The 27,773-nt window shown below is 52.1% G+C and overlaps 2 protein-coding genes across 3 annotated transcripts; both read right to left on the reverse strand.

Annotated features, from left to right (window-relative positions):
* Window positions 1-1,570: 1,570 nt before the first annotated feature.
* ODAD1 (outer dynein arm docking complex subunit 1) lies at window positions 1,571-26,447 on the reverse strand. 2 transcript variants are annotated; one of them, XM_070498826.1, is made up of 16 exons: window positions 26,423-26,447; window positions 25,080-25,136; window positions 24,691-24,783; window positions 23,385-23,484; window positions 23,055-23,244; window positions 11,466-11,588; window positions 11,004-11,117; window positions 7,744-7,811; window positions 7,302-7,489; window positions 6,980-7,114; window positions 6,142-6,224; window positions 5,849-6,017; window positions 2,858-3,021; window positions 2,649-2,749; window positions 2,367-2,445; window positions 1,571-2,291 (listed from the first exon to the last, which is right to left on the reverse strand). In XM_070498826.1, exons 3-16 carry the CDS (start codon window positions 24,758-24,760, stop codon window positions 1,746-1,748), a joined length of 2,130 nt encoding a protein of 709 aa, XP_070354927.1. In that variant the 5' UTR covers window positions 24,761-24,783; window positions 25,080-25,136; window positions 26,423-26,447; the 3' UTR covers window positions 1,571-1,745. The 2 variants fall into 2 exon arrangements, with proteins under 2 accessions (XP_070354927.1, XP_070354928.1); XM_070498827.1 differs by lacking the exon at window positions 26,423-26,447 and having other exon boundaries at window positions 23,385-23,481; window positions 25,080-25,215.
* Window positions 25,134-26,586, reverse strand: LOC139042234 (proline-rich protein HaeIII subfamily 1-like). The gene is made up of 2 exons (XM_070499544.1): window positions 26,423-26,586; window positions 25,134-26,037 (listed from the first exon to the last, which is right to left on the reverse strand). Exons 1-2 carry the CDS (start codon window positions 26,584-26,586, stop codon window positions 25,134-25,136), a joined length of 1,068 nt encoding a protein of 355 aa, XP_070355645.1.
* Window positions 26,587-27,773: the final 1,187 nt, after the last annotated feature.

Consider the following 27,773-nt stretch of genomic DNA (forward strand, 5'->3'; position numbering starts at 1 on the left):
GGAGGAAACAGGAATGGCAGCTTCCCTTGCAGAAGCCGCAGCCCAGGGGAGCCGCCATTTCCAGCTCCTTCCTGAAATACCAGTTTTTAAGTGTCTCATTCACTGTTCTGTCCCCAGAACCTGGTATAATGTATGATACATACTCAATAGATATTTGTCAAGTTAGTGGGAAAATGGGGCCGGCCCGGTGGTGCAGCGGTTAAGTGTGCATGTTCTGCTTCGGGGGCCCGGGGTTCGCCGGTTGGGATCCCGGGTGTGGACATGGCACCGCTTGGCAAGCCATGCTGTGGTAGGCATCCCAAGCATAAAGTAGAGGAAGATGGACACGGATGTTAGCTCAGGGCCAGTCTTCCTCAGCAAAAAGAGGAGGACTGGCAGTAGTTAGCTCAGGGCTAATCTTCCTCGAAAAAATAAAAATTAAAAAAATTTTAAAAAGTATTTCCTCCCTGGATTAGGAAGGTGGATGATGGCTTATCTGTTTGGATGTGGTTGGATTAAATTTTGACCGGGCATTCGGCATGACTCAAGGACAGGAAAGAGTCACCCACAGTGTTCTCCCTCTCACTCCCACACACAGCTGGAAAGGGACAGAGTCCGCTTTATCTCTGAGACCCTATGGCAGGCATTAGGGCCATCCAAAAGTATATGCCTTCCCTCTCTCCTTCCAGATACACAGGAACATGGTACTTCCCCCCTCTCTTTGAAGTCAAGCCTGGTCAAACGACCTGCGTTGGCCAATAAATGCGAGTGGAAGTGATGGGAACTGTTTCCAGTAGAAGCTTGAAGAGTCATTGACACTTTGCCATCTTCTCTCCTTCCCAGCACCAAAGAGACTGGCAACACTCCACACAGGGGCCGCTCCATCGGCGTGGGTCACAAGGATGACGTGGAGCAGAGACCTGAGCTGACCCGAAACAGACCAATGACATTGGCAGGTGGATTTAAACCTTCGTCGCGTGAGGCCGCTGAGATGCGGGGGTGGTTTGTTTCTGCCGCATAACCCAGCCCATCCCGCGGATACAGTTCCCAGTTCCCAGTAGAGCCTGAGATGTGGAGGTTTCAGGAATGAAGGAATGAATGGCAGGGAATGGGGGCAGGGGCATAAATTTTCCCCGGGGCTGGAGGTGGAGGAAACGGCCATGTCTCCAGCTCACGCTCTCACATATACACTTGTAACCAGGCTAGGGTAAAAGTCAGCTCTGACCTTTATTTCCTGTGGTCACAGCTCCTGCTGACCCTGACATCTTTGCCCCGATTCTTCTCCCACTGCTCAGTGCTGGGGGCTCTTGGGGAGGACAAAGAATGAGGGGCTACAGAGACAGGGACATGAGATGCCAGGAGAGCCCGGGAGATGGAGAGGAGGAGAGGGAATTAGAAATGGAGAAGCAGAAACAGGGTGGAGTGGGGGCGGAGAAGCAGAGAGGTCAGGAGACGGGGAGACAGACGAGGTGACAAGACAGACACGCGGAATGGGAAACTAAGAGAACAGGCCTTTGGGGGGCAGAAAGGGAAAGGAGGGTAAGCAACAGAAAGGGACCAGGGGACAGAGATGAGGAGATGAGGAAGAGCAGATGGAGAGAGAGAAGGGGATACGTTGAAGGGGAGGTGGAGACAGACGTCGGGGCAAAGAGACAGGCCCGGAACTGGGAGAGAAGGATGGCGAGTCAAAGGGGAAATCAGGAGGCGGAGACACAGACAAGGAAGGCCCTGCAAGGAGCCAGGGGCAGGGTGGCAGCCAGGTGCCCCTAGTCATCGTTCCGGGAGTCTTTGCTGGTGGTAGAGTCCAGGCCGGTGCTGGAGGCCGCGCCACTGCTCGAGACTTGGCCTCTGCTGGACTCTGGGCCTCCACTCGATTCTGACCCAGGGACTCTGTGCTCCACACCTCCAAAGCTTTCCTGGCCTTTGCTGGATCCCACGTAGCCAGTGGACCCCAGGTAGCTACTCGAGCTGAGGGGTTCGAAGGTCACTCGGCCTGCCGTCGAGCTCTGGCCAGACATCAGTCCCTCATTGGTGCTGGGGGGGCCAAATGTCACGTGGTCTGCGCTGGAGCTGGGGTCACCAAAGGTGACGTGGCCGACATTGGAGCTGGTGGCACGGCCGCCGCTGGACACCAGGATGCCATTCGTCTTGTGGCTCAAGATGGAGCCGGGGACATTACTGGGGCTCCTGGTGGTCGCCAGCGGTGAGGCCGAGCTGGCCCTCCGCGTCCCGGGCAGGCTCGTGCTCCGGGCGCTGTCCGCCTTCCTTATAACCTCGGTCAGCTCCTTCAGGTTCTGCTCCCGCACCTCCAGCTGCCGGGGAAGTGTGTCAGGGTCCCAAAGCGGGGCTGAGGTCCTACCGCCACCCCGGCAAGCTCCCCGTCTCACCGACTTCACCACTTGGCTCAGCAGCTCCTCCTTGCTCATGGGATAGTCATCTTTGGCCTCAAAACCAGGGGGGTCCTCCCTCAAGTGGAGAGAAGACAGGAAGGGACTACACTCTCGACCCACAAAAGGCCAATGGCTCCTCATCACAGAGAGGGAGTACCCTCTCGAGCCACACCCACCCTCGGGTCCCAAAGAGCCCCTCAGAACCCTCCATCCCATTTTGTCCCCTCTGTCCCCACGGAAGCTCCCTCCCCTCCTCCTCCCTCTTGCCCAATGCCTCACAGGTTCTCAGGGAGCTGAGGTGCGACCACCTTCTTCACAAGATCCTCGGGGCTCTGGCCCAGGACCAGGAGGGCGGCGCTGGCCAGGCTGGAGGTGTAGGTCTGGGGGGTGGGTAAGCCAGTGGTCAGCTCAAGCCCATGTCCCAGGCCACAGCCTCCAAGGCTCTAGCCCCCCCCCCCCGTCGCCCTCCGCACCCCCTCTGTCCTCACCTGGCTGTCTAGGAAGGCCTGCACTGTCAGGAGTTCCACCAGCCGCTTCTCGATGAGGCCCAGGAAGAGCCCGATGTCCCGATCTCGCATGAAGGTCTTGACCCCCAGGAGGTCCTTGATCACGGTGCTGTCACACTGGGCCTTGGTGAAGAGCTGCTGGATGTCTGGGATCGGAGGTCACAGGCCGTCATGGAGCCGCTGCCCACTGGGTGCCAGCCCTTTCCCCGCCTCGAGTCCCCTCCCGCCCCGTTCTCTGGAGGCGGCAAGCAAGGCTCAAAGATGGAAGCGGGGGTTGGCCCCGTGGCCGAGTGGTTAAGTTCGCGCGCTCCGCTGCAGGCAGCCCAGTGTTTCGTTGGTTCGAATCCTGGGCGCGGACATGGCACTGCTCACCAAACCACGCTGAGGCGGCGTCCCACATGCCACAACTAGAAGGACCCACAACGAAGAATATACAACTATGTACCAGGGGGCTTTGGGGAGAAAAAGGAAAAAAATAAAAATAAAATCTTAAAAAAAAAAAAAAGATGCAAGGGGACCTGCTCGAGCTCAGGCACCCAGGCAGCAGGAGGGCGTCGTGGTGTCCCTGGCCACGGGGCTCGGAACCACAGAAGGCAAGAAATGACGGGGGTCAAAGGAAAACCTGACGCGGGAGCTCCAAACGGAAAGACTCCACACAGCTCCGGGACACCCACCTTCCATCCAACCCAACGATTCCTCAGCCCGGGATCTCTCCCCAAGAAACACTCACACGCACGCGTGCTCCATGGGAGAGGTCGGAGGAGACCCGGGGCAGCATCCAGCCTGCTTTGTTCGTTTAGCATTGGACCCCAGTTGCACATGAATAGATTAATCACTGTTGTTGGTTGACCTGTTGGTCACTGTCGTGACCCACTCTCACAACTGACCTGTGCATGGCCCGCTTGTCTTGAGTTAGTTAACTGGTTATTTTTAATGAAACCCATGACGTTGACAAAAATCTGCATCCAGCCATACAGCACCCCCACCTCCTGTGCCCGTGCCACCTCCACCTGAGCTCCAGGGTCATAGGCAGCTTCCTCCTAGGGTTCCTCCTTGAACAGCCCCAGACCACTCACACTGCGCTCAAGGCCATTCCCCAAACCCACTCATCCCAGCTTCCCCATCTCAGGAAGGGGCCTCGCTCTCACCAGGCCGACCTCAGTGCCCCTCACCCCTCACCCCCATAGCCCATCAGTCTGATACCTCTGTGCCCCGTACCCCACCTCCATCCTCGTCCCCCTAACCTCCCTATGCACTACCTTCTCCTGCTCACAACCTCCATGGCTCCCCAGCACCTCCAGGAAAAAGCCCCAGTGCCCCAGCCCGGGTCTGACTGTCTTCAACTCCCACCCACGCCCTTGCATTCCCCGCTCTGCACAGAGAACCTGCACCCCCTGAACGCAGCTCCAGGCCTTGGCCCCACCTGCTGGGAGCAACCCCCCTCCCCAGTTTTTCAGTTAACTGTTCATCCTTCGAAGTCAACCCGAAGTATCACACTTCCAGGAAGCCTTCCCCGGCCCCCAGCAGAGCCTGCTCCGCGGGTGTGCAACCGGCACAGAGGCACAGGGCCCTGTGCTCTGACGGGCCCCGCATTTGGTCTGATGCTCTGCTGTTGCTACCTTGAAACTCTTGGTAATTTTTTAACAAGGCTTCCCGCATTTTCTTTCTGCACGGGGCCCCTGTACAGACTCTGGTCCTGTACTCCGTGCTGAGTTGGGGCCCCTCTTGCTCCTGCAGAGCACTGGGTGTCCTCCATGCTCGCCCCGGGTTACGAGCAACCAGCACCCACGTCAGTCTCCCCATGGGGTCCTCATCGCCTAGCACAGGACTTGGCACAGTGGTCACAGTGACAGAGCCAAGGAGGATCCACCAGTCATTCAGCTCCTACTCTGCACCAGAGGTGGCTCTCCTGCTTGTTCCCCACCACCGCCGACACTTTTCTGTCTCTCTCCACCTTTAGCCTTCCATCCATCACGCCATCTAATTCTCATAACAACCCTCCAGAGGAGGCACTGCCATCGCGTTTCCAGAGGGGCTCAGACAGAGGGAACCACACACCAAGGTTCACCAGTGGTGGAGCTGGGATTCAAACCCAGGCCAGCCTGACTCGTGAGCACTCCACACTGGAAGGATGGAAGGATGGATACAGGATGGATGGATGGATACTGGACCAGTGATGGATATGGAGCAGTTGGATTGATGGAGGATGAATAGATAAATACTGGGTGGATGGAAGGACAGACCGACAGTTGGATTGATGGATGAGTGAATACAGGATGGATGGATAGATGGATGGATGAATGGATGGACGGTTGGACTGATGGATGGGTGAATGGATAAATATGATGGATGGATGAATACTGGATGGATGGATGGACATGGGATGGTTGGATTGATGGATGGGTGAATAGATAAATATGATGGATGGATGAATACTGGATGGATGCATGGATATGGGGTGGATGCAGGATGGATGGATGGATACTGGACCAGTGATGGATATTGAGCAGTTGGATTGATGGAGGATGAATAGATAAATACTGGATGGATACAGGGATGGATGGAAGGACAGACAGACAGTTGGGTTGATGGATAAGTGAATACAGGATGGATGGAGGGAGGGAGGGAGGGATGGATGGGTGGACGGTTGGATTAATGGGTGGGCGAATACGGTATGGATAGATAGACAGGGATGGTTGGATTGATGAATGGGTGAACACTGGATGGATGGATGGACAGTTGGATTGATGGATGGGTGAATACGGGATGGATGGATGGATATGAGACTGTTGGGATTGACAGATGGGTGAATGGATAAATACGATGGATGAACGGATGGATATGGGATGGACCAACAAGCAAGTGCACTTTACAAAGTCATCCCACGGAATGCCTTCAAGTGGCCAGCCCCGGGCTGGGCCCTCCGCGTGCTCATTGCCTCCTCCCAGATGAGGAGGTGGGGCGGGGACTCACCGGCCTTGAGTTTCTCCAGCTGGCCCCGAAAGACCTGGAAGCGGGCCTCCAGGCTCTCGGCCTCTGCGTGCACCTCGTCCACGCGCTGCTGCAGCTCGGCCCGCTGCTGCTCTTGCAGCGAGCGCCGGTTCGCCTCGCTGGCGCGCGTGCTCGCCATGGCCTCCTGCATCTGCGGGACGCGGCGGAACTCTGAGCCCAGCTCCGGGATAGGGGGGCCGAGGCAGGGAGAGGAGGAGACCGGTGCAGAGGCGCGGAGCGAGGGCGGGGCTGGGGAGCGGGCGGGTCTCGCTCACCCCCTTGATCTCGTCCTGCAGGTGCTCCAGCTCCGAGTTTTGCTCGTTGATGAAGTTGAACTCCGCGAAGTTGCGCTCCTCCACTGGGGGAGAGTCGGGAAAAGCGGGTCCAGAGAGGAAAGCAGAGACAGAGAGACGCACAGAAGGACAGAGAAAAGAGATGTTGAGAAAGACGACGCAGAGACAAGGAGAGACAGAGACGGAGAGAAAGGAGACACAGAGAAATATAGAGCAAGTCAGAGAGAGAGAAAGACATCGCGACAGAGAGAAAGCCACAAAGAGACCCAGAAATACGGAGAGAGAAACAGAAAGATTGAGAAGAGAGGGAAAGAAAACAGTAGAGATGGGCGAAGAGAGAACCGAGGACGCCGGGAGCCAGACGGCCACAGGCGCGCGGAGAGAGAAACACCGAGATGGAGGGTAAGTTTGGAGAGAGACCCACAGGCCAGGAATGGGGGGAAGGAGGGAGGAACAGGGGAGCGGAGACGCCGGAGGCGGGGAGACGGACACGCCCAGCGAAATCCGACGGAAACACAAAGACGGAGACACACACCCTGGGAGAGGTTGGAGGGCTGCAAGGAGGAGGGAGACAGACTCAGCAGGAGGGGACGGAAGGCCCGGGTAGAGAGTTTGGGGAGCGGGCACGGAGAAGGCGGGGATGGGGACAAAGGAGGGGAGAGAGGGGCAGAGGCAGGCCCGACGGTCAGGGCGAGTAGGACGGAGCCGGAGTCCTGGTTCCTCCGGCGCCCGCGCGGGCGTTCCGGGGCGCACCTGATTCGGGGGCCGGGCCGCGCGCCCGGGGTGCCCCCTCCGCCCCGCCGCCCCGCCAGGTGCTCACTCTCCAGGTACTTCTCCACCAGCAGGTCCGGGTCGCTCTCGCCGGTCAGCTGGGACAGTCTATTCAGGGCGTCCTCGTAGCGCAGCACCAGCTTCTCCTGGGAGGTCTTGCGGAAGCCGTCGGCCACCTCCTGGGCTGGGGGCAGAGAGGGCAGTGAGGCGGCGTGCAGGGCGGCCACCAGCGCCGAGGGGCCTGCGTGGGGTGGGCGCGCCCGGTTCAGCCGCGCAGACCCCGTCCCGCCCCCTGCAGGCCGGTGCCGTGCAGCGCGGGGAGACCCCGCCCCGAGCGAGCCGCGGGGCGCCTGGTGGCGCGCGGGCCTCACCCCGCTTGTCGCGCTTCGCCACGATGACGGGGTCCGGCTGCCGGTCGTTGTTCTTGAGCTTGAGGAAGCGGTGCAGCTGCTCCAGGTGCGCTATCTGCCGCTGCAGGGTCTGCACCTCCGTGTCGTTCTGGGCCCCCTCCTTCTCCGCGCGCTCCCGCAGCATGCCCATCTTGGCCTTCGCCTCCTCCCTGGGGGAGGTCAGCGGGGCAGGGAGATCCGAGGTTGGGTTGGGGTCGCCGAGGGTCACAGGGATGGGTGGGGTCAGACCTCCCCCCGGGAGCTGGGAAATCGGTGGAGGAGGTAGAGAAAGGGGCATCGTATGAAAAAAGAAAATGTAGGTTCTGACGGTCTGTTTCTTGAGTTCGGAACCCCTGCCCCCGCCACTGCCTTAAGAAAACGTGGGTGCTGTTCTGAGCGATCCAGGGCACCCCGCGGGCCCTACCTGACGGCGTAGGCCGACGTGGAGGAGACCATGAGTGCGTCGACCGTGTGCCGGAGATGCTGGATCTCCTGCCCAGAGAACAACACAGAGGCCACTCCTACAGCCTCAACTGTAGGCCGTTCCTCCAGGCCCCGCGTCCCCAGGGAGAAGACGAGCTCCTGTGCCTTCCAGGTGGACCTGCCCACTGAGCGGCCGCCAGCCCCGGAAAGGGATCCTAAAGACGGATGAAGCTAAGGCGAAGCCAAACTGAGGAGTTCGAAGCGGGGACACGCCCAGCCCAGGAAACTCCTGAGAGCGCCCACTGACTCTCTGGTCAGGTCCAGACATTTGCGTGAATTTCATTTGTGCCCACAATGAGATGCTTTCTAGTTCCATGGAAATGTCTGTGCAGTGTTATGGGTCTTCAAGAGAAAGAAGGGGGGAAATAACAGATTTTTACATATATAATGTGTATATATGTGTTAATGTATATACACACATGCATATGCATATATAATGTGTATATATTAATGTAATACCCATATACATATGCATGTGTATAAACGTGCATGCGCTCACGCACACACACATTCACTTTGGCAAAAAGAAACCCAGGATGGATAACCATAAGCTACAGAGGCTGGATGGGAATGAAGTGGAAGAGACCGGGAGGAAATGATGTTTCTCCTGGACACGCTTTCGGAATAGTTTTGATTGGGGAATCCTGTTAATGGTTTGCATATTCATAAAGAAAATTAAATCAATGAGGCTAGGGGAGAACTAAACCGAATGCAAACAGAAGCAGGAGCCTGATCATCCCTCAAAGAACAGAAACACAGGGAGGACAAAAAATGGAAACTAATGCAAGTGACTTCTGAATCCAACGATTTGAAGATCGATAGACGGACCCCCATGCCTCAGACGGCACAACAAACCACAAACAAGTCGTGAACTGTGCTTCTTGGGTTCGGGCGTGGTGGGACCGCTGTAGCAATCCTGAAACTCTGTGTGTTTTGTAGGACTGAGCAAATGAGCAAGCATACTGATGCTGCTGGGAGCCAGGGTTCCCGCTGCGGGGGAAGAGAGAAGAAAGATGAAATGGGGAGTGTTCAGGAATAGCCCAGTGATGCCGGATTGGAATGAGCAGTATCAACATGGACTCATGATTTTGGAATATACATGTGTGTTTCCTAGCTCTCTCTAGAGAGGGGGCCTCAAAGCAATGACTCCCCAGTAGCAATGAGGACTCTTAGCGCCTGTCTCTTGGTTTCTCAGCACCCACCCCCCAGTAGAAAGAACCGGGACTCTGTGGAGAAGTGGCTGACTCGAGAGTTGAGACAGAATGAGTACAAGATGATCTGGACCATGTTCCTGGACCAGAAAGTAAGGAAGTGCTCAAAAAAACGACGGGCGTGTCAAGAGGACACAGAAGTCAGCTTGAAGGGGCTCCCATGAGCCAAATCTGGGACAATTTGAACATCGTAAGGAATAATGACCAGTATGGACTATAACCCATAGAATAAAGTAAGAATACACAATTGTTTACTGATAACATATAAATATTCAGGGGAGAATGAGAAGCTCTTTCTTATGTAAAATGCCGTCTTATAAATGTAGAAGAAATGATAGAAAAAGCACCTTTGGCAGCCATTGCAGTAATAACGATTCAGGTAAGACTCATTAATTATTCAGGCTAAAACAACTGAGAGAAAGTGTGTCAGGGAACAGAATATTTACACAGTCCAAAAGGATCTCCCCAGACTACTTATTCATTACAAAGAGGAAAACTCTGTGTCGGCTAACCCAGTGACCCTAGTCAACGTCACTAGTTATCGGACCAACTGACATCCCATCCCCCCTGATATAATGTACCTCCTGATACAACCTCTGTGATATTCTGCCAACAATGCACAACCTGAATGTGATCATGAGGAAAGATCAGATGAACCCATATTGACGGACCCCGTACAACACAACTGGCCTGGTCACTTCCACAGTGTCAAAGTTCAGGGGCTAGCCCTGTGGCCAAGTGGTTAAGTTCACACACTCCACTTTGGTGGCCTGGGGTTCTAGGGTTCAGATCCCAGGCACGGACCTGCACACTGCTCATCAAGCCATGCTGTGGAGGTGTCCTACATACAAAATAGAGCTAACATCAGGGCCAATCTTCCTCACCAAAAAAAAAAAAAAGTCAAAGTCATGAAGACAAAGAGGGGCTGAGGGACTATTCCAGATGAACGGAACCAGAACAACCAAATGCACTGTGGGCTCCCCACCTGGAGCAGGAAAATCAAATTAGCTATAAAGGACGTCATTGGGACAATCAGCAAACTTTAAATGTGAACTGTTTAGAATTGGAACAACGTGAAAGTTCCTGACTTGGATAACTCTAAGAAAATAGTCTTGTTCTTCAGAAATACATACTGAAGTTCTTAGGCAATTATGTCTGCAGTGTACTCTCAAATGGTTCAGCAATTGTAATAATAAATTATTTTCAGTAAAAATAATAATTACACAAACACACACACACAGAGGAAATGTGGCAAATTATCAATCTTGGTGAAGGATATATAGTTCTTTGTGCCATTCTTGCACCTTTTCTGCAAATCTGAAATTATTTTAAAGTAGAAGTTAAAAAAGAAAGAGGGGGGAAGGGAGGAGGGAGAGGAAGGCAGAGGGAGAAAGGGAGGGTTTTTGAAAGGACTTCAAAGGTTACTGAGAAACCCCTAGAATGTAAATGGTCTTCCTTGCTCATTGGTTGCCCTCGGTGGTAATATTCAAAATGACATCTTTGGGGCCGGCCCGGTGACACAGTGGTTAAGTGCGCACGTTCCGCTTCGGCGTCCCAGGGTTCGCCAGTTCGGATCCCGGGTGTGGACATGGCACTGCTTGGCACGCCATGCTGTGGTAGGCATCCCACATATAAAGTAGAGGAAGATGGGCAGGGATGTTAGCTCAGGGCCAGTCTTCCTCAGCAAAAAGAGGAGGATTGGTGGCAGATGTTAGCTCAGGGCTAATCTTCCTCAAAAGAAAATAAAATGACTTCTCTGCTTTCTGCAGATCTAAATGAGGCTGCTTTCTTAGTTAGGGGCATCCTGGAACATTTTCCAGGTCTGCCTTCCCTCTGGACTAAAGTAAACCTATGGCTCAGGTCAGTTCCATACTCGAAGCCTGAGGGTTGGAGAAGGCGGGCTGAGCAGCTGTGGGGAGAAACTCTGTGGGAATCCCTCTGTCCTCCACCCCAGCTTGGCCAAGGGGTCCCGAGTTTCAGGGCCACCGACCTTCTGCAGCTTGCGGTCCACATTCAGATAGCGGTTCCTCTCAATCCGCAGGAGATCCAGCTCCTCTCGCAGGGCGGCGTTGCGCACCAGCTGGGTGTCAAAGCGACAGGTGACCTGGAAGGTGGGAAGAGGATGCCAAGAGTCTGTCTGAGGCCTGGCCTGCCCCCCTCCTCCACACTCAGCCAAGGGGGGATGCTACTTGTCAGAGATGGAGCCCGTTCCCTCTTGGGGGACCCCGAGAGCATCGCCCGGTCCCCCGTCAAGGGCCCATGCAACGGCCTCCTTTCCCTGGAGACCCTCCACCCCTCCAGCATCCTGTCTCCTGACTCAGGGAGCCCATTGCTTCAGGCCTGCCCACATCCAGGAATCTGGTCCCCCATTTCCAGAACTTAACCCCACGCTCAGTTCTTCTCCCAAGCCCCAGAGTTCAGGCCTGGAGAGAGCCAAGAGGCTGCCCCTCACCCTGTCCAACTGGTTTTCTAGGATCTTGATCCGTCGCCGGACCTTGACCTTCTGATCCAGGATGACTCCTGGGGCTCTGCTATCCTTACCAAGGGCATAGATCCGGGTCTCCCACTCCTGGATCTGGAGGAAAGAGAATGGTACCAGCTTGTTCGCTGAATGTGGGAGAGGTTGAGCAATGGAGGGAGGACATGAGTGGGAGAGTGAATGAGTTGAGTGTGGCTGACACCTGCTGTCAGGTGCGTCCTTGTGGCCTCCCATCTTCTCTACCCTTCGTCTGCTGACAGTACCCAACCCTCCATGTGGTTCTGGCTTCCAGCCACAATAAGCCCCCCTGACAGGCACAGGACCCAGGTCTGGACAGTCCCCCTAGAGAGGTACACGGAACCCAAGCTCAGCCAGCCTGAATCCTTTCCTGATATTTGGGGGGAAATGTATGAACTGGATGGATGGGACCCCAGGACTTTGCTGTCATAGTCCCCACCACACGGAGGATCCTGGGAGAACGAGGCCAACAGACAAAGTGGAGACAAGAGACTGAGAGACGAAAAGGATGAGCCCTGATGCCATGAGAGTTCCTGGGTCTGACCACGCCTGAAACCAGCTTCCAGCCTGTCCTTCCCATTTCTGGATTCATCTTTACTCATTTGGGGTGTGCTCTCTCCCCAACTAAACTGGAAGTTCCCTGAGAGCAGACTCATGTCTTTTTTCGTGCCTGACACAGAGTAGGTGCTCAACAAAATGTGCAGACTAAATTAATAAATGAACGGCTTAATACCACCTTTCCCAATTTGTGTGCTGTTATGGGTTGAATTGTGTCCCCTGAAAATTCATATGTTGAAGTCATAACCCCCAGAATGACCTCAGAATGTAACCTTATCGGGAGACAGGATTTTACAGAGGTGATCAAGTTAAAACGAGGTCATTCGGTTGGGCCCTAATTCAGTATGACTGGTGTCTTTATTAAAAGGGGAAATTTCAGGGGCTGGCCTAGTGGCATGGTGGTTGGGTTGGCGCCCTCTGCATCCGCAGCCTGGGTTTCACGGATTCGGATCCCGGGCACAGACCTACACACCGCTCATCAAGCCAGGCTGTGGCGGCATCCCACATACAAAATAGAGGAAGATTGGCACAGATGCTAGCTCAAGGCCAATCTTCCTCACCAAAAAAAAAAAAAAGAAAAAGGAAGGGAGGAGAAATTTGCACAGAGACATGCACACAGGGGGCACACCATGTGAAAATGAAGGCAGAGATTGGGGTGATGCATCTGCAAGCCAAGGAACGCCAAAGATTGTCAGCAAACCACCAGAAGCTGGGCGAGAGGCAGGGAACAGATACCCCTCACAGCCTCAGAAGGAGCCGACCTGGCTGACACCCTAATTTTGGACTTCTGGCCTCCAGGACTGCGAGATAATCAATGTCTGTCATATAAGCCACCCAGTTTGTTAGACAAGCCCTAGGAAACTGATACATGCACCAGGCACCCGAGAGCATTGCAGCCAACTCAGAGGGGGCACCACGGGGATGTTTCAAATTTTGAGGGGGACACACTGACTTTGGTCAGACATCATGTGAACTTCGAGTTCAAGGCAGTTCACGGGTTCACTGCGACACGGTGCTATATTCCTTTCCATGATGTCACATCTTTGTGAAACCAACTCTTTAGCAGTTGCTGTGATAAGCATCAAATACCCAAAAATGTTACCATTGGGGGAAATGGGGCGAAGTGTACAAGGAATCTGTCTGTATTATTTCTTCCAGCTGCATGTGAATCTACAATTATCCCAGTAAAATTTTCAGTTTAAAAAAAAGGGGGCCAGTCCCGTGGTGGAGTGGTTAAGTTTGCATGCTCTGCTTCGGTGGCCCGGGGTTCGAGGGTTCGGATCCTGGGCCCTGACTTGGCACCACTCATCAAGCCATGCTGTGGCGGCATCCCACATAAAATGGAGGAAGATGGGCACAGATGTTAGCTCAGTGGCAGTCTTCCTCAAGCAGAAAGAGGGGGGTTGGCAACAGATGTTAGGTCAGGGCCAATCTTCCTCACACACACACAGAAAAAAAGCAAATTTCACTGCACTAAAATCAGCATGGAATAAAAGTGGCGAGTTCGATTTGACTCCAAGATTGAAAAGTTGTGCAGGGACCAACAGGCACAAACATCCCATGGGTAAGTCATTGTGGGGGTTTCTTTAAGAATGAAATAGAAATTTTTTTTTGCAATTTGTGTATATTATTTTTTCAAATGGTTTCCAGGTTGTTGGGGCTCAAACGCTTATTGGGTTGCTTGGTCCAAACCATTTAATAAATAAACTGTTGGGCTTTGCAATACTGGAGGCCCCTCGGACAGCGCTGGAGAGCTGATTTTTCCATTTTCAGGAATTATGTGAGTTAAATTGTCAGTAGCTTGAAATCGACCATTGTATTAGTTTTCTATTTCTGTGGAACTAATAGCCACAAACTTAGTGGCTTATAACAAAATCCATTTACTATCTCTTGTCTGGCACAGCTGGATCCGCTGCCCAGGGTCTCACAAAGCTGCAATTAAGCTGTCAGGCAGGGCTGCAGTCTCGTCTGAGACTCCTCATGGGGTTGTTGGCAGAATTCAGTCCCTTGCAGCTGTGGGACTGAGGCCCTCAGCTCCGAGGGACCCCTGGAAGTTCCCTGCCATGGGGCCCCCTCCACAGCATGGCATCTTGCTCCTTCAAGGCCAGCAGGAGAGCATGGCTCTTCACTCTACTAAGGTGCAGCCTTATATCACGTAACCTAATCAAGGGAGTGATGCCCCATCGCTGGTGCCGTGTTCTGTTGGCTAGAGATACGCACAGGTTCCCCCCGCACTGAAGTGGGGGGGTTATACAAGGATGTGACTTGTTGGGGGTCGCCTTAGGGTATGTTCACCAGAGCCAAGATGACAGTATTTATGTTATGAAAATCAGCGAATGCTACAAATCAGGGCACTCCCCTCCCCCTTCCTCACTGCTGATTTCCCAGCACACCTCTGACTGTTACAGGCTTCTTTAGGGGGCTAAAAAATTACGAAGAAATTAAGGGTTCCAGAAACAAAGAAAGTTTAGGACCCACTTGTTCAAGAAATTCTTCCCAAATGCAAACTGGTGCAGCCACTATGGAAAACAGTATGGAGATTCCTCAAAAAACTAAAAATAGAACTACCATATGATCCAGCTATTCCACTACTGGGTATCTACCCAAACAACTTGAAATCAACAATCCAAAGTAACATATGTCCCCCTATGTTCATTACAGCATTATTCACAATAGCCAAGACATGGAAGCAACCCAAGTGCCCATTGACCAATGATTGGATAAAGAAGATGTGGTATATATATACAATGGAATACTACTCAGCCATAAAAAAGACAAAATCATCCCATGTGCAACAACATGGATGGACCTAGAGGGAATTATGCTAAGTGAAATAAGCCAGACTGAGAAAGACAAACACCATATGATCTCACTCATATGCGGAATATAAACAAACACATGGACAAAGAAAACAGGTCCGTGGTTACCAGAGGAAGGGGGGTGGAGGGTGAGCACAGGGGGTGAAGGGGAGCACTTATGTGGTGACAGACAAGAAATAATGTACAACTGAAATTTCTCAATGATGTAAACTATTATGAACTCAAAAAAATTCTAATAAAATTTTAAAAATAAAGTAAAACAAACAAACAAATAAATAAATAAAAAGGAATTCTCCCCAAGATCAGAAAACACTCTCCTCCAATTTTTAAAAGCATTCAAACTTTGCTTTTCACGTTTAGGTCTGTAATCCAACTAGAACTGTGTTTTCACCTGGTGTGAGGTAGGAAATTTGGGGGTCAGCTTTGTGGAGGTAGAAATGACAGACAATAAAACTGCACTTATTTAAAGTATATAGTTTGCTGAGTTTCCCATCATCAACATAGGGAACATATCAATCACCCCAAAAGTGTCCTCGTGCCTCTTTGTCACTCTTCCCATTTCCTTCCTACAACCCCTCCCCCAGGCAGTCACCAGTGTGTTTTCTGTCACTATAGATTAGTTCTCATTTTCTAGAGTTTTATATTAATAGAATCACATAGAATATACTCTTTTTTGGGGGGTCGGTCCTGGGGCCGAGTGGTTAAGTTCTCTTGCTCTGCTTTGGTGGCCCAGGGTTTCGCCGGTTCGGATCCTGGGCGCGGACATGGCACCGCTCATCAGGCCATGTTGAGGTGGCATCCCACATGCCACAACTAGAAGGACCCACAACTAAAAATGCACAGCTATGTACCGGGGGGCTTTGGGAAGAAAAAGGTAAAATAAAAATCTTTTAAAAAAAAAAAGAATATACTCTTTTTTTTGAGGGGGAGGTGTCTGCCTTCTTTCACTCAGAACAATTCTTTTGAGATTCATCCTTGTTATTGGGTGTCCCATTAGCCCATTCCTTTTTATTGGTGAGTGGTATTCCATCGTATGGATGGACCACAATTTGTTTATCCGTCATCTGTTGGTGGACATTGGGGTTGTTTCCATTTTGAATTTTACAAATAAAGCTGTTATGAATATTCACATGCAATTCATCTCTTTCTTTTCTCTTGGGTCAATACCTAAGAGTGGAATGTCTGAATCATATGGGAGGTGTACGTTTAATTTTTTAGGAACTGCCAAACTGTTTTCCGAAGTAGTTGTACCATTTACATTTCCACAAGCAGGGTACGAGAGCCCCGGTTCCTCCATGCCCTCGCCAACGCTTGGTATGGTCAGTCTTTTTAATTGTAGGCGTTCTAATAGGTGTGTAGCAGTATCTGGTGATTTTAATTTGCGTTCCCCTAATGACTGACACTGTTGAGCGTCTGTCACACGCTTACTGCCATCTTATACATTTGGTGAAGTATCTGTTAAGTCTTTTACCCATTTTTCCTATTGCATCATTTGTTTTCTTACTGAGTTTGAGAGTTCTTAACATATTCTGGATACAAGTTCTTTATCAGATAATGCTTTGCAAATCCCGTCTCCTAATGTGGAGCTTGTCCTTTCATTCTATGAACAGTATCTTTTGAAGAGGAGAAGTTTTTAAATTTTATGGAGTCCAGTTTATCCATTTGTCCACTTATGGATCATGCTTTTGGTGGTGTTGTATCTGAGAAATCTTTGCCTACCCCAAGCTCACAAAGATTGTCTCCTATGTTTCTTTCTAGAAGTTTTACAGTTTTAGGTTTTACATTTAGGTCTATGATAGTTTAACATCTTTTTTCCTTTAAAAACACATAACTTTGCACATAAAAGTATATAGAACATGTTTGGTTTATTTTAAGAGAACATCCTTGAACCACCACCCAGATCTAAAACTAGAATACTGAGAGCCTTGTCGATGCCCCCTCTCATCACTGCCGTCTTCCTCTCCACACGGGTACCACTCTCCTGCCTGTGTGGGTTTCTATTGCTGCTGCGACAAAGTACCACTAATTTACTGCCTTAAAGCAAAACCAATTTATTACCTTATAGGTCTGGAGGTCAGAAGTCTGAGTCAGTTTCACTGGGTTAAAAATCAAGGTGAGCCAGGCTGCATTCCTTCTGGAGGCTCCAGGGGGAGAATTCGCTCCTTGCCTTTTCCGGTTTCTAAAGGCTGGATTCCTTAGCTTGTGGCCACTCCAACACCTGCTTCTGCTGTTACATCTCCTCTCTCCAACATCACATCATCTTCTCTGACTCTGACCGTCCTGCCCCTCTCTCATGAGGAAACGTGATTATAGCGGGCCCATTCTGCTAATCCGGGATGATCTTCCCGTCTCAAAATCTGCACTCACGTCTACAAAGTCTCTTTTATCGTGTAAAGTAACATACTCGTCGGTTTCCGAAATTAGGACCTGGACATCTTTGCGGGGGTGGTGGGGGGTCACTAATCCGTTCACCACACTTCCTTAAGTGAAATTCATTTCTTCACTTTTCTTTACAGTTTTATCACCCACGTATAAACTCCTTAAACAAAAGTTTAGTTTGGGGGGCTGGCCCGGTGGCGTAGTGGTTAAGTTTGCATGCTCCACTTCGGTGGCCTGGGGTTTGCCGGTTCAGATCCTGGGCGCGGACCCACACACCACTCACCAAGCCATGCTGTGGCGGCGTCCCACATAGAAGAACTAGAATGACCTATAACTATGATATACAACTATGCACTGGGGCTTTGGGAAGGAACAAAAACCAGTTTACTTTGGCCTGGTTTTGAATTTTATCTAAATGAAATAATGCCGCCTGTATATTTAACTTTTTCTTCCTTCAAAGGTTTATGAGATTCACCCATGTTGCTGTGTGTAATTGTAATTCACTCATTTTTCATTGTTGTACACTATTTCAGTATATGAATATACCACAGTTTATTTGTTCATTCAAATATTGATGAAAATTTGGGTTGCTTCCAATTTGGAGCTAGCTCATATAAGCAATACTTCTATCGACTTTCTTTTACATGAATCCTGTTTCTGGCATATATACTGAGAAGTGGAATTGCTGGGTGGGAGGAAGGGTTTCCGACGGATATAAACCGTTTTCTATTGGGAGATGACTTTGGTTTACTTCCTCCCGACACTGTTTCCATGGAAACACACTGGGTTAAGGTAAATATGGAACACGAGCTGTGTTCCCAGGCAACAGTGTTCATTATAAAAACGGCCCCTGATGGGTGAACTCCATCAGACTGGAAGGATTGTGAGCGGGCTCATAGATCTAAGGGCCTAGGTGACAAGACTGAATAGAAAGCTGGTTTCCTGGTGGGGTATTTCTTATAACTGAGTGCGTCCCTCGTGGCGGCTTAGAAGCAACCCTCACAATCTGTTACAGGAGGTGGCTCTTGTTGCATATGACACTTCCCTACGTCAGGGTGGGCAACACCACCACCCATGTGTTACCCTCCCACTGGAGGTGCTGAGAAGCAGCCCCTAGATGCTCAAAGAAGATGTACGTGGTGCTGTTGTGCCAAGATGCTGTTGTTTCTTGTCCTCTCTCCTTCCACGAAATCAAGTGAACCTGTTGGATCCTGTGAGCGAGAATGTCGGGTACAACTCAAGACTGCTTCTGGTGACCATGCCGGGTGGAAATGACCCCACATCACAGCATATGTCTATCTTCAAATTTAATAGATAATGGGGGGAAAAAAGCCTTTTCAGAACACATACGACCATTTATACCCCAACCAACAGCTGGCAAGAGTTCCCACTGCTCCTTCTCTCCTAACACTTGGTATCTTCGGACACTAATTTTTGAAAATCTGGTGAGTGTTGAAGGATATCTCATTATGATTTTCATTTGCCTTTCTCTGATTACTAATGAGTAATTCCTACCTTTATTGGACATTGGAATTTCTTATTTTGTGATGTGCCAACTCAAGTCCTTTGACGATCTTTTTAAATGGGCTGACTCTTTAATGATTTGTAGAAGTACCTTATATGTTTTTGATACTAGTCCTTTGTCAGCTTTATGTGTTGGCAATAACTCTCCATTTCATGACTAACTTTGCACACTCTTTATGGCTCTTCTGAGGAACAGAAGTTATTAATGTGAAAGTCATGCAATGTATCAATCTCTTCCCTTCAGTAGAGATTTCTGTAACTTATTTAAGAAAGCCCTTCCTCATGTTCACACATTGAGACCTGTGGCCCATCGGGAATCAGTTCAGGGTACAGTGTGAGGTAAGGTACTGGTTTCATCTTCTGTACAGATATCCAGTGTTCACAGCACCATTATTAGAGTTCTCCTTTTCCTGTTTCTTGAAGTCATAGATCAAGTGTCTACAGACACATAGCTCTCTTTCAGGGCTGTCTCTTCTGTCCCATTGATCCATTCGATCAGCCCAGCACCAATTACAAGAGCCTCATAATAAATGTTGATAACTGAGAGAGCAACTCCTTCCACACTGCTGGTCTTTCCTTTAAGTAAATCTTAGTTACCTCGTTCATTGCACTTCCATATAAATTTTAGAATCTGCTTGTCCACTCCATCACTGAAAAAACAACTTCTAGTACTTTAAGATTACATTGAATCTACAAATCAACTTGGAGATCTGACATTTTACAACGCTAACTCTTCAAATCCATGAATACGGTATATATCTGCATTTACTAAGTTCTTCTTAATATCCATCAATAAAATTTTACAATTTACTCCACCGAGGTCTTGCACACTTTTGTTAGATTTCTTCCCAGGTGCTTCTTTTGGCTGTTATAAATTTATCTTTCCTTCTTTTATTTTCTAACAGTTATTGTTAATACAGGGAAGTATCGTTAACTTTGCATATTAATTTGTATCCAGCCACCTTGTTAAAATACCTTGTCAATTATAATAAGTTACTGTCAGATTCTTCTGGATCTTCCATATACACAAATATACCGTCTACAAATACTGACAGTTTCATTTCTTCCTCTCCAGTCTTTAAATTGTTCTTTTCTTTTCCTTGCCATAATGCACTGGATGTGACCTCCAATGTTAAACAGAAGCGGTGCTAGCTGACACCCTCATGTTGTTTCTGATCTCAGAGAGAATTTTTTTCATGTTTTGCTCTCAAATATGTTTGCTGTGGATGTTTTATAGTTGCCCTTTATTCAATTTCCTTTTATTCCTAGTTTTATAGGAGTTTTTTTTCTTTTTTTTTAAAGATTTTTTAATTTTTTCCTTTTTCTCCCCAAAGCCCCCTGGTACATAGTTGTATATTCTTCACTGTGGGTCCTTCTAGTTGTGGCATGTGGGATGCTGCCTCAGCGTGGTTTGATGAGCAGTGCCATGTCCACGCCCAGGATTCGAACCAATGAAACACTGGGCCGCCTGCTGCGGAGCATGTGAACTTAACCACTAGGCCACGGGGCCAGCCCCTTTTTCTTTTTTTTTTAAGAGATTGGCCCTGAGCTAACATCTGTTGCCAATTTTTTTCTTCTTCTTCTCCCCAAAGCCCCCCAGTACATAGTTGTGTATTCTAGTTGTAGGTCCTTCTGGTTCTGCTGTGTGGGACGCTGCCTCAGCATGGCTTGATGAGCATTGCTAGGTCCGCACCCAGGGTTTGAACTGGTGAAACCCTAGGCCGCCAAAGTGGAGTGCGTGAACTTAACCACTCGGCCATGGGGCCAGCCCCTTCTAGGAGTTTTTAACATGAATAGATGCTGAATCTTATCAAGTACTTTTTTACATCTCCACAGACTGGTGCCATGACCTGGGGACGTCCACGGGCTGTCTGTCACCAGTCTCTGATCAAAGTTGAGAAAATGAGAGTAAACATTTAGAAACAGGACACACCAGACACAAGCCTTACAAAAGTACCAGTCAGTCACAGATCGGAAGTTTTAACATATAGTTTGAGAAACACTGTGGCTAACTCTGTTTTTCTCTCCCAGAAAGTGTCTATTCTGCTCTCTCTTTCATAGATGGTATTTTCACTAGGTACAGAATTCTAAGTTGACAGTTTTCTCTCTTATACAGTGAAGTTACAATCTTACTATCTTCTGACTTCCTGTGTTTCTTTTAGGAAATCAGCTATCAGTCTAACTGCGGCTCCTTTGAAAGTACGACGGGGATGCATTCTGAGACGTGCATCATTAGGTGATTTCATCGTTGTGTGAACATCACAGGGTGCAATTACGCAAACCCAGATGGTAGGGCCTACTACACACCCAGGCTATATGGCACTAATCTTATGGGACCGCTGTCATACATGCAGTCCATCATTGACTGAAACGTCATTATGTGACATGTGACTGTAATGTCTTCTTTATTTTCTGGCTGCTTTTATATTCTGAAATTTCCCTATGTTCTGTATAAGTGTGGATTTTTTATTCATCCTGTTTTGAACTCTATGGCGTCCTTGAATCTGTGGATTCATTCTTCCATTGGTTCTGGAAGGTTCTTGGATATTATCTTGTCACACATTACCCCTGTCCCATTCTCTCTCTGTTCTTCTGAAACTCTTATTAGACATATATTTAACCTCACTATATGTGCAATGTCTCTTAACCATTCTTAGTTCCACCCATATTTCCCATCTTTTTGTTTCTCTGTGCTGGATTCTGGAGCATCTCTTCTGAACAATTCTTTCTTCGGCTTCTACTTGGCTTACTGTCTGTCTCTCCAGGAGAGTGTAAACTATACGACAGCAGGGCCCTGTCTGCTCTGCTCACTGCTGGGTCCTTGACACCTAGAACGGTGCCTGGCACTTAGCAGGCACTCAGTGAATATGTGTTGAATGAACGAATGTCCCCAGACAATTGGCACAGCTGTTAACTCAGGCCTAATCTTCCTCAGCAAAAAAAAAAAAAAAAAAAAAAGATCTTGAGATGGGAAGATGATCCTGGGTTATCGGGTTATCGGGCTGGGCTCAGCATAATCACAAAGATCCTTGTAAGTCAAAGAGGTAGGAGGAGAGTCAGAATCACAGAAGGAGAGGAGGTGACAAAAACAGAAGTCAGAGTGATGCTGCATGAGAAATACTCAACCAGTGAGGGCTAGCTTAGATGACAAAGAAAGGAGCCACAAGCCAAGGAATACAGGTGGCTCTAGAAGCTGGAAGAGGCCAGGAAATAGATTCTCCCCTGAAACCTTCAAAACGAATGCAGCCCTGCCAACACCCTGATTTTAGCCCAGCGGAATCCATTTTGGACGCCTGGCCTCCGGCATGGTAAGATAATTAATTTGTGTTATTTGAAGCCATCGAGTTTGTGGTACTTCCCTACAGCAGCAATAGCAAACTAATGCAGACCACCAGGGTAAGTAACTTTTCAGCTCCTGTTTGTGATCCCACAGTGGGCAAGAAATCACTGGGTCTGGGCAAGCAACTTTTTTTTAATGAAGACTAGAATCAAAAATAGAATGGATCCCACATAGAAAAAGTAAGCATTATTTGGTGAAACTCTTGTTTCGGGTCTATGTGTGTGTGTGTTTACATCCATATGCTTCTGCGTGTGTGTGAACTGCATTGCAATGAGTCATGGTCATAAAAACTTGAAAGAACACTGGCCTAGAAAAGTCACATTGTGCGGGCTGGCCTGGTAGCCTAGCGGTTAAGTTCACACGCTCTGCTTTGGCGGCCTGGGGCTCACTGATTCGGATCCTGGGCGTGGACCTGCACACTGTTTATGAAGCCATGCTGTGGTGGCATCCCACACACAAAATAGAGGAAGGCAGGCGTGGATGCTAGCTCAGGGCCAATCTTCCTCAAAAAAAAAAAAGAAAATTGTTTCCAAGGTCAAATAGCAAGATCTTGAGGCAGGTGGGATTAAAAACCTGTCTAGACTCAGCAGCATTACCGACATCCTCTTTATGCGGATGAAGAAACTAGGGCCCAGAGAGGTGAAGACTTGCTTGTGGTCACACAGCTCCGACGTGGCAGGACCAGGATTCTAATGCAGGTTTCACTGACTCCAGAAGGTGAACTTTTCTCTTTGACCACACCAGCCCCCTTTCTGAAGATGTGGGACTCTGCTAAACCCCAAACGCCCATATTCCTGCAGGAGACTGAACACAACTCTCCCAGGTGGATGCTTTCAATAAACTCATTTTTCAGATGAGGAAGCTAAGGCTCACATAGGTTAGGAACCTTAAATAGGACTCACAGAGTCTGGTCTCAGAACCCACCTGCCTGTCCAGGGCTCTCGTCTGCTCCTGCAGCTCCTTGACCTCAGCCTGCGCCTGGGCCTGGCACTTTAGCAGGTGGCCCATGTTCTCCAGCCTCTCGCCGTCTCGCAGCCGCTTGACCTGGCTCTGGGCGACGCTGATCTGCACCTGCAGTTTGTCCCGCACCTCCTGCAGACGCTGGATCTCCTCGCTGCCCCAGGAGGGAGGTGGAGGAGAGGCCGGCAAGGGGCAGAGCTCGGGATCACTAAAGGCCGGACACACCGGGCCTGCCCTCCTCGCCTCGGACCCAGGAGTCCAGCGCCTCGGCCAGCCCCCTCGCACTCAGCTCACAGTTGCTTGTTGATGCGCTGGTGGACCTCCTTGCCGTAGGCCCGCCTTTCGCCCTCCATCACTTTGCATTGTCGCTGCAGTCTGCTCAGCTCCCAATCTACTGCGGCAGGACCAGCCAAGGGACTCAACTGGTAACTGGGCCCCAGCACCTTCCTCCCCAGGACCTAGGAATTCTGGCTCCCTTAGGGTCTCCTAAATGGTAGCTGAACTGCAGACCGAGTCCCCACGCCCCTCTGGGACTGCATCTCAGTTCCTGTACCCCTCAGGCTTGCTCATCCCTTCATACTCCCTGGACCCCAAGCTGACCTCGGGATTTCTCCCCCAAACCCACTCCTGCTCCCGGTTTGGGGGCACATCTCTTTCCCCCACTAGAGGGCGCTCCTGGAAGCCCTCACGGTCCTCAGGGACCCACAGCACAGGACCTGGAACTTGGGCAAGTTGAGGGCAGATGCCAAGACCTAGAGGGCAGCATTCTTGCTCGCTCCCTTCCCTTCCAGCCCCACTGCCCAACAGTCCTCAGCCCCGTCCTCACGCCTCCTCACTCTCAGCCCATCCCCTAGGCTCAGGCCTCATCGTCTCCTGCCTGGACCGTCACCCCAGCCTCCTCCTCAAACTCCTGGCCTCCCCTCACAGCCCCAGAGGGTCTTTCTACGCCCAGAGCGGTCTCTGCCCCATTTCTGCTCATAGGCCTCCCCTGGTGCTTCAGCGCTCTCAGGACATCGTCCCAGCTCCTCAGCCCGGTGTTCAAGACCTCACATGACCTGATCCTACCCACCTCTCCAGGCTTGTCCTCCAGTGCCCCACCTCCCACGGCCCAGTGGTTCTCAACCAGGAGCGATGTGCCCCCCATGGACATTTGGCCATGTCTGGAGACATTTTTGATTGCCTTGATGGGGGGGGGGGGTTGCTGGATAGAGACCAGGGCTGCTGCTGAGCATCCTACAACGCACAGGACAGCCCCCACGACAAAGAATTCCCTGACCCCAAGTGTCAGCAGTGCGGAGGATGAGAAACCCTGCTCTAGCCTCAAGCTGTTCTCTCAAAGCCACTTCCCTTTCTTCTCCCCTTGGTAATTCCTGGGTGGAGTTCTGGGCCCCACGAGAACGTCTCCTCCTGCAGGAAGCCTTCCTGGCGCGCCCCACTCCCCAGGCTTGGCCCACCCATCTGTCCTGCTCCACCTCCATTCGGGCACTAGAGGGCTCTCCTGGACGGTCTCCCAGTCCCCAGTGCCTAGCAGCACAGGACATGGAACTTGGGGAAACTGAGGAAAAGAATGAGCGAAAGAAAACGAGAACGTATCAATTACCCAGTCCCTCTGGGAAGACCTCGCTTCCATCCTCGGAGCGGGTGCTCCTTGCAGAGAATCCCAAAGGCATCTTGAGCAACGGGGATGGGGCTCCTGTAGGGGTGACACAGGAGCCCTTCAGACCGCGAGCAGGAGGGGGCCCGGAGGAGAGTGGGCAACCAACAGCGAGGGGCTAGGATCTGGAAGAGGGTGACCCAGAACCAGCCCTGGCCTCTCCTGGAGGCTCAGTTCCTCCGGTGGGTCGGAGGGGTCCCGTCTCAGGCCTCTCCCCCACCCCTCTGACTCTAGCACGGAGGACTGGTCCTCTAGATTCTCTCTATCTCTGCGGCGGGGCTGCTTGGGGAAGGGGAAACCCCCGGCCGGCCGTGGGGGCGAGGCCCGGGCCCTACCTGCTGCAGTGCCGGACCTGTCCCTGGTGCTTCAAGCTCACTGTTGTGGCCTGGTTACTGCGGAGATAAGGGGCCAATGACGCCTGAGGACCGCGGCCGGGGTGGGACCCAGGCAGCGAGGGGAGGGCGCGGGAGGGGAGGCTTGGGAGGAGGGGCCAAGGAGGCCTCCAGTGCTGGATCCTGGGGGCCGTGAACAGACCGGTGGGTCAGCCCCGAGGGGGGCGGAGCTAGGATGGGTGCAAGGGACGGGGCCTTTCTGGGGGGCGGGGCCTGCGAGGGGCGGGGCTTCCGGGGCCAGCGAGGCGGAGTTAGGAGGGCAATGAAGACCAAGGCAGGAGGGGGCTGCGAAGGACGGTGCTGGAAGGGCCCGAGAGGGGAAGAGGCACGGGTCCCGGCGGGGCTTCGAGCCCTGTGAGGGGTTGGGCACGGGTCTCTGTAGGGGGCCGGGCTTCGGGCCTTGCGACTGCAGGGCACGGATCTCTGTAGGGAGCAGGGCTGCGGGGCCTGCGAGGGGAGGGGCAGGGGTCCCTGCAGGGGCGGGGCTAGGTCCTGGGAGGGGAGGGACACGGGTCCTTGCAGGGGGCGGGGCCGGGGCCTGCGAGAGGAGGGGCACAGGTTCCTGCAGGGGCGGGGCTGGGGCCTGAGAGGGGCGGGGCTTGGGCCTGCGAGGGGCGGGGCACGGGGCCCTGCAGGGGCGGGGCCGGGACCTGCGAGGGGAGGGGCACAGGTCCCTGCAGGGGGCGGGGCTGGGACCTGCGAGAGGAGGGGCACAGGTTCCTGCAGGGGCGGGGCTGGGGCCTGAGAGGGGCGGGGCTTGGGCCTGCGAGGGGAGGGGCACAGGTCCCTGCAGGGGGCGGGGCGGGGGCCTGCGAGGGGAGGGGCACGGGGCCCTGCAGGGGGCGGGGCTGGGGCCTGCGAGGGGCGGGACACAGGTCCCTGCAGGGGGCGGGGCCGGGACCTGCGAGGGGAGGGGCACGGGCCCCTGTAGGGGGCGGGGCTGCAGGAACACAGGCGGGGTCTGGTGGGAGGGCGCTGGAAGGACTGGCTCCTGAGAGTTGCGGGGGCCGCGGCCACTCAGGAGGCGCTAGCGCGCGGAGGGCCTGTGGGAGGTCGGGAGGGTCTGTGTGGGGAGCACAGGCCTGTGAGGGCCGCCTGCGTGTTTCCAGGAGCGGGAGGGCAGGGCTGGGAGGGAAAGGTCCGGAAGGCTTTGGAGCTAGGCCGAGGTCCTTCGGCACGGGCAGAGAGACGCGTGTCTTAAGCTGATTAAGACCACGTTATTTTGAGGATTCATTAGTAGGGAGGCGCTGCGGACGCTGGGATTTGTGAGGGGGAGGAGCGCTCACCACAGCCTCAGGTCCTCACAACGGCTAACTACGCATGCGCAGCCAACGGCCTCCAGGGAAGCCGCCAAAAACCCTTGGCTGCCTGCGAGGTCCGCGCACTGAGGCGGAAGTGGGCGGGGCCTCGGGGCGCTCCGCACCGCCCTTGCCTTCCGGCCACGCCCCATCTGGCCACACCTCCTCGCTCCGCAGGACAACCCCCCTCGGCAGCTGGCTGCTCCCCACGTGGGCCTCCCTGGAGCGGGAGGGCAGTGGGCGCCGCTCCCTGCAGGCTGGGTGTGCCTGACGCCTGCGGTTTCCTGTGGGAGGAAGCGGCCCGCGGGCGCTCAACTCAGCTCGTAGCCTTGGAGGCCCGGGAGGGGGAGATCCTGCCACTGCTTTTTGGTCCCCTGATTCTTCCCCTCCACTGGGCCCTAGCACGGAGGACGCCCGAGCATCCCCAGGATATGCAAGTCTGGCACTGATTCCGCTGATTCAAAGTCCTAGCCTTCTGTTCACCTTCCCCGTTCAAATTCCTGTCTCCCTAGCGCCTGGTTCCCAGGCTCCTCCCAAGACTAGGTCCGGTTCCCTTTGCCTGCACTCCAGGAAGAGCACAGGATGCTCCAGGCCCTAATTTTTCCCAGTGACCCAGACTTTCTAACTTCCTTAGAGTTCTGAACTCAGACCCTCTCTGTCCTCAAAGACTTAAATTTGAACCTATTTATTCCCCAACTCAGAGACCCTCATTTTGTACTCCCAACTCTTTAGCCTTGGGGCCCAACGGCCCCAAGAATTTGCCCCTTCCCCAAATCCTAGAGACCTTGATCTGGGGTCCCCCCGTACTGAATCCACGTCAGGGCCCCAGTGCCTGGTGTAACTAGCACATACAACACTGCTCACTATGTGCCAGGTACTACTCTAAGAACTACCCTATGAGGTATCTACTATTATTAGGCCTGTTTTACAAATAAAGAAACTGAGGCACAGAGAGTTTATGAGTAACTTGCCCAAAATCACAGCTAATGAGTAAAGCAGCTTGGATTTGAATCCAGCCACTGTGTCTCTAGAGTCTGCTGTACTGTTACCCAGCCTCCAGGTCTCCCGGGTACCCACCCAGGCCCTGAATTGCCCATCCCTCCCAGACTCAGAGAGCCCAGAAGACCAACCACCCTCCCTACCCCTATCTCTGGCCCCAGGAGATACCCAGACATCCCATCTCCAGTTCTCTTCCCTTTCAGGGACCCAAGATATCAGCCCACCAGCTCTCCATGCCACATCAGGACCCCAGATACCTGGTCCCCTGTCTCTCACTTTTCACCAGCACCCAATTCTTCCAAGAGACCCAGGTACATAGTATTCACCCCTCCCCCCGCCC

Source organism: Equus asinus, chromosome 26 (assembly GCF_041296235.1).
Source record: "Equus asinus isolate D_3611 breed Donkey chromosome 26, EquAss-T2T_v2, whole genome shotgun sequence".
NCBI lineage: Eukaryota > Metazoa > Chordata > Mammalia > Perissodactyla > Equidae > Equus > Equus asinus.